This window comes from Berghia stephanieae, chromosome 12 (assembly GCF_034508935.2).
Source record: "Berghia stephanieae isolate SIO BIC M18660-M18661 chromosome 12, UCSD_Bste_1.3, whole genome shotgun sequence".
NCBI classification, from domain to species: Eukaryota; Metazoa; Mollusca; class Gastropoda; order Nudibranchia; family Aeolidiidae; genus Berghia; species Berghia stephanieae.
In genome coordinates this window covers 13571829-13582176 of record NC_088371.1, presented here as the reverse complement: position 1 = coordinate 13582176, position 10348 = coordinate 13571829, and the positions used below count along the sequence as shown (strand labels likewise).

The window sequence follows — 10348 nt, the reverse complement described above, 5'->3', positions numbered from 1 at the left end:
CCTTCTTTATACCAATGCCCGAAACAGAGTTGTTAAGCATTATATCATTATACATTTCTCCCTCTCCCCCCCCCCCCCCCCCCCCCCCCCCCCCCCCTCTCTCTCTCCTCTCTCTCTTCTCTCTCTCTCTCTCTCTCTCTCCCCTCCCCCTGCTACATTTCCTTCCCTCTTTTTTTTCTTCTTATTCTTCTTCTTCTTCGTCGTCGTCGTCGTCGTCTTCTTCTTCTTCTTCTTCTTCATCTTCTTCTTCTTCTTCTTCTTCTTCTTCTTCTTCTTCTTCTTCTTCTTCTTCTTCTTCTTCTTCTTCTTCTTCTTTTCTTCTTCTTTTCTTCTTCTTCTTTCTTCTTCTTCTTCTTCTTCTTCTTCTTCTTCTTCTTCTTCTTCTTCTTCTTCTTCTTCTTCTTCTTCTTCTTCTTCTTCTTCTTCTTCTTCTTCTTCTCTCTTCTTCTTCTTCTTCTTCTTCTTCTTCTTCTTCTTCTTCTTCTTCTTCTTCTTCTTCTTCTTCTTCTTCTTCTTCTTCTTCTTTGTATCCTTATCCTCCTCCTCCTCCTCCTCATCCTCCAAGTCTTTTTTTCAATTGTATTAATACGTCCTTCTGCCATTAGCAATGATATTAAATTTCAATTCACCATGGCATTGTTAAAAACTTAGATAAAATAGTAATGAAGAACGAATGAGGGTTATGATAGGTCGTTGATAATTTATTATAATATAGCACAGATGTGTCACAATCTTTCAAAGATAGGTCTAGGGGTTCTCATTTAATTTTACTATAATTTTATATCGCTCGGTTGGTTAATAGTTAATAGTTATTGGCGAGTTTAAAAAAATAGAATACCTTTTATTTACTGACAAAATGCCCTTTTCTTCATTGGGCGGCAAGGCTTAATGGCTCTGAGCAAGTGAGAAACTATTTCTGGAAAGGGACCTTTATTCCTCCACGTTTCCTCCTCCTCTCTCTCTCTCTCTCTCTCTCTCTCTCTCTCTCTCCTCTCTCTCTCTCTCTCTCTCGCACACACTCACACACGTTAATCCGCATCGTAGTTAAAAGAGAAAGTACGATTGGGAAATTGAATAAATCCCAGTTCATTAAAAATTATAAAAAGTAAAAACCCTTATTTTATAGCCGGGGCATAATAATAAACTTTTTCATTTTTATTTTACAACGTGTGGCCTTGCTCGACTTGACGCAAGATGAAAGCGGTTTAGAGCATTCCTCCTTTTATCTTTGTAATTTATGACGGAAATTATACGGTATAATTAATTCGTCTTGTGTTTGTCTAAAGTAATTTGCTTTCAAAACTTACTTACTTGCTTACTTATCCGAACCAGCGACCACCTGAGCTCTAGCCCTTTGGTCTTGTGCCATGACGTATGATTTCAAACAAAAATGGATATAACAGCTGAAGAAATAAATAAGGAAAGAAAGAAAGAAAGAATACGAATACTATAAACACGCAACCTTCGTGGGCTTAAAACGCTTCTTCATCCAATGCCATTATAGATAGATAGATAGATAATTCATTAAACAAGATGTCTGATGTCAACTGGAACCACCCATTTTGTCCAAGTGAGCAAATTGGGGATTAATAATCTTGCCCAAGAAAAAAAAAAAAAACCCAAAAAAACGAAAGTGCCTGAAGCGGGACTCTAACCCGGGCCACTCGGCCACTTCGCCCCCTAAAATCATTTTAAACGGTGATACTTCACTTTTAACGTTGATGGTCTTTATATTATGTGGATTCTGTAAACGCCTGCAGTTCACGAATCCTTCGTTTTTTAGTATAGTATATATTATATTATATTAACTATATATTAATATAACATCTTAGTCGCATTAAATTATACAGCTTTGTGGTTTTGTAGTTTGGCAGTCGCCCGTGGACCGGACTGGTAGATTCCTGGTTCGATTCCCGCTCTTGGCAAAGTTTGAGTCTTTGGTAAAGGCTTTCCTCTTCTTCTTACTGACATACCAAAATTGGTATCTGGCCGGTAACATCATTGTATTGGATCTGTCGGAGAAAAAATAATGTAATAGAGCCTTACACAGGATTCGTAATGTCGCGTTCTCATGTCAACTGTTACTGTTGGCTTGGGACCCCCTTTTGGTCAAGCACTTTGAGCACTTGTATTTCCTGTATACTACTCTATATTAATGTTGTTTTTTTCTTTTAGTTGTATGCATGCCCTATAGGTTTGTCAACAACTCTTTTACATTTATTCATCAACCTTACAAGATAGAATTAAAACAAGACTTATTTAGGTCTTAAGTTGTTTATAACATTTCTGCCGCGGACCCCGTCTCTCTCTCTCTCTCTCTTCTCTCTCTCTCTCTCTCTCTCTCTCTCTCTCTCTGATCTCTTTCTCTCTCTCCCCCTCTCTCTCTCTCTCTCTCTCTCTCTCTCTCTCTCTCTCTCTCCCTTTCTCACCCGCATGCTATGATACCAATTGGAATACGATCCGACCGGGAATTGAACCTCCAGAAGTTTCAGTCCCGCTCATTTTACCACTTATTTATTATAACTCTGTTATAGCCTCTTGACCCGAACGTTTCAATGCACGGTATAACAGTAACTTGGCACTGATACAACCTGGGATTTGGGACTGTATGTATGTATGTATGTATGTACCTTTGGGTTTGTAAATAAAAGATATTTTTGGCAAGGCCTCAAATCTACAAAGAATCGGAATAGCATTGCATGCATGCAACCCAAGTAATTCCTAACTAACGCCTGTCGTGAATGTTGCCGTAGACCTACTTGCTCTCAGTGCAATTCGATTTGTTTTGATCTTGTTCAGCCTGGTCTTTACCACTCTTTACTGTGATACTCAAAGGTTGATTTTAAAGACCATTCATTCATTCATTCATTCATTCATTCATTCATTCATTCATTCATTCATTCATTCATCCATTAATTCATTCATTCATTCACCCATTCATTCATTCATTCATTCATTCATTCATTCATTCATTCATTCATTCATTCATTCATTCATTCATTCATTCACTCACTCCATAGTTATGACTTCCTGATATCTTGCACCACTTTTGGCTATCGGTTTTATTATGGTCGTATTTCTTACTTTAGAGATGCAAGTACTTCCTCAATCATCAATGGTGGCTGCATGTAGTGTACCCACGACAATGTATAGAATAGAATAGGCCTGTTTGTGTCTTTGCATTATTCCATTATTCGCAGGAATTAATTGGACCGTAACGCTTGTATCTTGTTTTATGTAGTATTATTGTAATCTCTACAATGGCTTTACTTCGTTTTAATCTGACTCTTTTGTTGTCATATGGTTAAATAATCCAAACTCGTGTGTTAGACTTAGTATTTCATACACATTCAAAAACATATGGTGGTACTTTTGTGTTAAAAAGCGTGCAGCTGGTAGCAGTACTGGTCTGTAGTCTGTCTTATATTGTGTGGATCTTAAAATATTTAACTGTTGAATTGACGTTCCTAAAGGATAGTTATTATATTTTTGACTTCCTCGAGTTTGCAGTTTATCGTGGTACTCCAAAGTTGATTTTAATGATCTTCATTCATTCATTCATTCATTCATTCATTCATTCATTCATTCATTCATTCGTCGTTCTATCCATCCACCCTATCATGCATATATTTCTCTGTTGTTGTCAAATATATAGGTAAAGTGACATTTCATTCACATTTAAAAACATATGTTGGTACTTTTGTGTTAAAAACCGTACAGCTGGCGTGTCTAATCTTTACTGTTGTGGGGGATCGCTCGTACTATCTTTCTGAGCTTTTATTTGGGATTTGTGTCCGTTTAGGCTTGATCTTTTTACGACTTCGACTTCGAAGTTCATTTGTATTGATTTTCAGTGGTTATAAAAATCATTGAGAATACTTTGATTTGCAGGGAATATGTTATGATACCTGCACGTTATGGAATCTTAATTCGTAATGTGTGTTCCAGATGGTGGATCGTGTGCTTCTAATTCTGTGTTATATTATAGTAAGTTGTCATTTGTTGTACACATGGTAATTGTGTCATTCCTATACTGGATGTTGTGAACGTGATAAGAGAGATAACGGTTGAATTTAACCGCCCACATTCTGGCGTCGACTTCGTTGCTATCATAGTGCTACTTAAGTACATTAAAAAAATGATTTCATTTTAAGTGTTCTTTAATAACGTAATCGCCGTTATCTTCTTTGGAGAGGAGAGAGAGAGAGAGAGAGAGAGAGAGAGAGAGAGAAGAGAGAGAGAGAGGAGAGAGAGGAGATGAGAGAGGGGGATGGAAATAGAGGAGAGGAGAAGGGAGAGAAGAGAAGCAATGAGATAGGTAAAAAAATTGAGAATATTGATTTAGGCAGGGAATTGATGATATGAGTTAAGGAATAGAGGGCAGATGGTGGAGGGTGTAATGGTATATAAGTAAGGCATGAGACAAGAATGGTCACAAGGATGTTGGAAACGGATAAGAGAGAAAGGTGAGTTTAGACAGGGTCGACTCGTTGATATAGTGTACTAAGATTAGAGATAAAATGATTCAAAGTGTAAAGTAATGCGTAGGAGAGAGAGAGAGAGAGAGAGAGAGAGAGAGAGAGAGAGAGAGAGAGAGAGAGAGAGAGAGTAGCAATGGATTTTGTTTACAATTTTTACAACTTGATTTTTAGATAACATTTATGTTATATGGTTTAGTAGCTTGGCATGTCCTTGATTTAAAAAAAAAATGGTTTAGTCACCTGATTGTTTCTAAGAGGGTCATGGTTACATGAACGTTGATGCGGACATTCAATGATTTTGTTCGCCCATTGTGTTATTTCTTTCTTTCTTTCTTTCTTTGCAGACAAACAAACTATCAAACAAATAAACAAACCATCCATCCATCCATCCATCCATCCCATATGTCCTACCGTCATCATCATCATCCATCATCAACCACATCCATCTATCCATCTCTCCATCCATTATTCAATCCTTACAAAAATTTTCAGGGAGGGAGTACACAGTACACATCGTCGATTGCTAATAATATAAATTGTAAACGTTAGTTAACCCAGATTGTTTCTGTTATTGTTTTGATAGGTTAGCTCTTTGTTTCCGCGTTTAAAAATAAACAAAACAGACTTCTTTATCTGTCTTTGAATATCGCGTGTGACTCAGTACACGACGACTGGTAACCCTTTGTCAGCGAGATTCGACCCAAATCCAAAGCTTGATGATAATTTGTAATTGTGACACAAATCATTATTTTACCGCCACCCCCTCCTTCTCTCTCTCTCTCTCTCTCTCTCTCTCTCTCTCTCTCTCTCTCTCTCTCTCTCTCTCATAATCTCTACCCCCCTTTAAAGCCCTTCTCTCTCTCTCTCTCTCTCTCTTCACACACACACACACACACACACACACACACACACACACACACACACACACTGAATAACGCATCTCGTAAAATTTCTGCAATTCATTCCTTGCTTTAGATATTCCTCAAAGTTTTGAAAGTAAAATCAGAGATGTTTTCTCTCTCTTGAAGCCCATTCAACCTTGGCTTCAAAATGAGTACAAAACTTCAATTTAAGACAAATCACAAGACTGGTCTTAAATTAAATTCTGAATGGATTTATTTAATGAAGGCGGGGGTGGACCCACAGACTAGGGAGTCCTGTATTCTCTATGGGTGGACCCGGGACGGAGGGGGCTTCATCTTAGCTTACTTTCCCTCTTGTGCTGTGGTCTTCGTTCATAATGTTACAATGGATTTAATGTGACACAGACGTGAGCTGAGAAAAAAAAAATATAATTGTTTAACTTGATGGTGGTACGTACTATCACGTAGGCATATGGAGAATTAACCCCTATAAGTGTAGGGTTTCCGTTTTCCCTGTCATTTCAAATAATGACAACAATAATATTATTATCCCTCCCACAGCGGATTACGGGTTAAAGGCACGGATTTCTTTCTCTAGCTTAGTCTATCGTTGACTTTAATTGATTGTTTCGTGATTCATTACGAATGTATTTCAGTTTTGGAAAGAAACCAAAAAAAAACAACAAAAAAAAAAAAAAAAAAAAAAAAAAAAAAAAAAAACAAAAAAAAAAAAACAACCAAAAAAAAACAAAAAAAAAAAAAAAAAAAAAAAAACAAAAAAAAAAACAAAAAAAAAAAAAAAAACAAAAAAACAAAAACAAAACCAAACAAACAAAAGCAAAACCAAAACAAAATAAAACGAAAACAAACTTACCTGGCCTATATAACTTAATTGTGTGACCATTCACTGTAGTATGATTGATTGTGTGACTGTGATCGTGTTGTGTGTATCACATGACAACAGAGGCAAAGTTTGAATTCAGGTTTTACCAGTAGTTCCAATGATCTAGAATTTCTTGTTTTAATTATAATATTGTGTTGTTTGCTGTTTGTTTGTATTCTTTAGGTTTCAAAGTTTCTAAGTTTATTTAATCTTAGGCTTTCGTCAATAATTCATACAATTTGATGACAATATAAATGAAAGTGAGACCAAAAAAAAAAAAAAAATGGTAAATGGAACCAAAGACTTTAATGATAACATTAATAACCACAAAAATACAACACCGGTAATACCACCAATACTTACAATAATAATAATAATAATAATAATAATAATAATAATAATATAATAATAATATAATAATAATAATAATAATAATAATAATAATTAATAATATAATAGTGATATTATTATTATTTATTATTATTATTATTATTATTATTATTATTATTATTATTATTATTATTATTATTATTATTATTATTATAATAATTAATAATAATAATAATAATAATAATAATAATAATATAATAATGATAATAATAATAGGGAGACGGAAGTTGGAGGAGGGGGGGGGGGGGTTCTTTCCTTCTTTGTTTGTTGTTTTGTATTGTTTTTATTTAATGAAGAGTGTTTATATATTACTCAACACGTTTTCATGTTTGATATTGGTTTTTATGAAACTAAATTATTTTGAGGCTTAAGGGTTTTCCCCTCAACCGTTTTGATCCTGTATCTACGCTCTTTTAATGAATTTGCATATATTTAGGGAAATTAAAATTCATGAACTTTTTGCACGCACGCCTTTTCAGAAGAATCTCTCTCTCTCTTCTCTCTCTCTCTCTCTCTCTCTTCTCTCTCTCTCTCTCTCTCTCTCTCTCTCTCTCTCTCTCCCGCCCAAACATCAGAAAAATGCAGTGATGCTCTCTCTTGTATCCTTCCCGTTTTAATTAATTAATTAATTAATTAATTTATTTTATTTATTTATTTATTTATTTATTTATTTATTTATTTATTTATTTATTTATTTATTTATTTATTTATTTATTTATTTATTTATTTATTTACCACCAAACTTCCATATTTATTTCTCAATTAGTAAAGAACAAAAAACAAACTTCTAATCCAGGAACATTAATAAATTCGTCTTGTCCAAACCTGTGTAGTATTTACACACTTTGAAAAACTCGTCTCATGTACGAAACGATAACAATGGTCTCGAGTAATCGATTCTCACATTTTGTCAGTCACGGTGATTGACGCATTACTATCCCGATGTACAAACCACGGACAGCGACAGCAACAACAAGGGATTAAATGAAGGTGTTTCCAATGTGACCGAAACGTCGCTACTGTCTTGTGTTTCTAATACCTTGTATGTTCTTTGTCGATCCAGTGTGGTGCTGTTATATTATGATTATTACAAATCATAGGTTGGTTCAAGACCGGACCTACCATACCTCCACAATGTAGAGATAAGAAATATATCTCGCTATCTTTGACTTGTCAAAGGGGAAAGATAGTGCTCTTAAAGTTATCATGGCTATTGCAATTTGAGTTCTCTGTTACTTCTTACCTAGAAGGTCACAATAATAATTCTTTTTATTCCAATGATAACAACATCGGATACGACTTTCATTCATTGTGATATCGGATTAATTCAAATTCCATCTAGTCTTTGTGATATTTTTTTGTTATTTAATTTGATAATGAGTTATTCTACTTCTGGTTGTGATAATGGCAACGTTTCGGATGGGGTTTTCATCGTTATCATTAACATTTTCACTGGGATCTCGGATTAATTAAGGGAACAAACACACGCCGATCCAAATGGATGCGTATATGGATGAATTGGACGAGGTGTTTGAGAGCGTGGAGCGGGCTGTGGAAGAGCTGTGGTCCACCCCGCTCATGAACCACCGCTCTCCCTTCGACGACTACAAGGATTTGTACGAGGATTACAACGTCATGGATTGTAATAATAATGATAGTAATAACGATAACAATAATATCAACGGCGACGACCACGACGGGCATAATCTGTGTCCGTCCGGAAAAGATGTGAATGGGAACAACGGGCAACAGATTCAGCATCAGGGGCAGCGGCAGCGGCATCCGTCTGAAGGCAGACAGAGCCTGAGTGGATGTAGCACGCCAAGAATGAATACTCGCGTCCCCATCCCTACTTCCTCCTCTGGTTCTCGGAGTCAAGGTAATCATGAGAGTCTTGAAGGCGGGGATGATACTCGTGTAGATGGAAGGTATAAATACTTTTCAGGAGATGTTCCGTTTGTGGTGAATGCTGGCGCTCTCCATTACTTTCGTTTGTTTTTTTACAAGCTAAATTAATAGGAAATTGCCTTTAATGATTCGACATTAGCATTTTTTAAAGAGAACTGAAAGTAAGGACAAAGCGCAGCAGTCAACCGCTTATGAAACATCTCTAAATATGTTCTGCTTATACGTGTATCGCACCCATTGAGTGCTCGCAAGCGCGCAAGTGTACCTGTGCACATTCGCGTGTGTGACAAAGGAGAGAGAGAGAGAGAGAGAGAGAGAGAGAGAGAGAGAGAGAGAGAGAGAGAGAGAGAGAGAGAGAGAGTGTGTGTGTGTGTGTGTGTGTGTGTGTGTGTGTGTGTGTATGTGTATGTGTAAATCAGATATTCTGTTGTTGCTTTGAAGTTATAATGATATCACGAATACGGGCTTAAGAAGGAAACTTCAAAAAACCGTTTGTGTTTTGTCCTTCTTGACTTTGTTTTCCTAACTGGTATTGACCCAGTTACATGACTTAAATAATCCTTTTGTCATTCATAGAGACGAGAAACTGAACCGTGGGACCCTAACAAATTAATATTCTTTGACCAAATTATGCAATCTCATGTGTACCGACTTCAGAGGAAATGCGTAGGTCTAATGTCAACACTTCTTGGCGCCAAGACTAGGACGCAGAAATGGCAGTTTGGCGTTTTAATGCGGAATATAATAAAAAAAAAAAAACACCATTAAAAAAAAAAAAAAAACCCAAAACAACAAAAACTTAGCCTTTTTAAAAAACCGTTTGGCGTATGAAAAATTGGGCTTGAAATTTAGGATTTTTATTTATTCATTCATTCATTCATTTAAAAAAAAAAATAATCCAGATCACTTAAATTGATATTTTTAGAATGTTTTGTTGTTTTTGATGACTTAATACCAATTTCACAAAATATAAAAAGTTTTGCCTTTAAAGAAGAATTTATAAAATAAATAAAAACACTGGTTCATGTCTTTGGGATAAGAAAATTTAACAAACATTTCCATTGTTATATGCATGTTAGCATAAATAGTGATCCCCGAAAATTTTGACATTTTGAAAAAGAGCGTTTGACATTTTTTGAAAAATGTAACTGGCATTCCTGCTTGGCCGGAAGACCTTAATAATAATAATATAGAATCTATGGGTGCTTTGTGGGGGTATTTCACGAAGAGACGTTTTATTGAAGATTTGAGAAGGGTCAACCATTCACGACTAAAGGCACCGTGCAGATGTTTTCTTTTCTCGAATTGCTTGTTGTTTGATCAAATATCAGCGGTCATATTGACCTCGTACTCGTAGATCAGAAATAAGGTTGTATGTAATAATATTATGCTACCTGACCTTCAGGGGTTCGGATTGCTCAGTTGATAAAGTACCCGCCTCTCATGTAAATGGACAGAATTGTTCAAACATTCACGATTAAAGACATCCTGCATTTAGAGCCGCCTGTTATTTGATCATATTACAGCAACCATTTTGACCTGGTCCGTGTATCTATTAATTAATAAGTAGTAAGGTTGTATGTAATGGTATGCGATCTGATATTTCGGGGTTCGGATTGCGTTGGTAGAGTACTCGCCTGGGACGGCATATATCCAGGATGCTGTTGACTATTTTTCTCTCTCTTTTCATTTCTATCAAATTAATTGGATTAGTACTCAAGGACAGACTAGCGCGCCATCCATATGGTAGCAAGCAATTGTGACTGTTTAAAGTGACAGAAACGGGGATAAACTCCTGTTCTATGGAGCTTATGGCTCCGGAG

The 10348-nt window shown here is 35.9% G+C and overlaps 1 protein-coding gene across 50 annotated transcripts in view; it reads left to right on the top strand.

Moving 5' to 3' along the window:
• LOC144958123 (CLIP-associating protein 1-B-like) overlaps positions 1-10348 on the top strand; it is a 272256-nt gene that overhangs the window by 153738 nt on the left and 108170 nt on the right. For 4 of the 50 annotated variants that reach the window (XM_078889854.1, XM_078889837.1, XM_078889842.1 and 1 more), the window contains exon 2: positions 7384-8496. The exons of the other annotated variants lie outside the window; for them this stretch is intronic. In XM_078889854.1, coding sequence (XP_078745980.1) covers positions 8115-8496 — 382 coding nt within the window. In that variant the 5' untranslated portion in view covers positions 7384-8114. The remainder of the gene's footprint in view (positions 1-7383; positions 8497-10348) is intronic. 50 annotated transcript variants of the gene reach the window in all.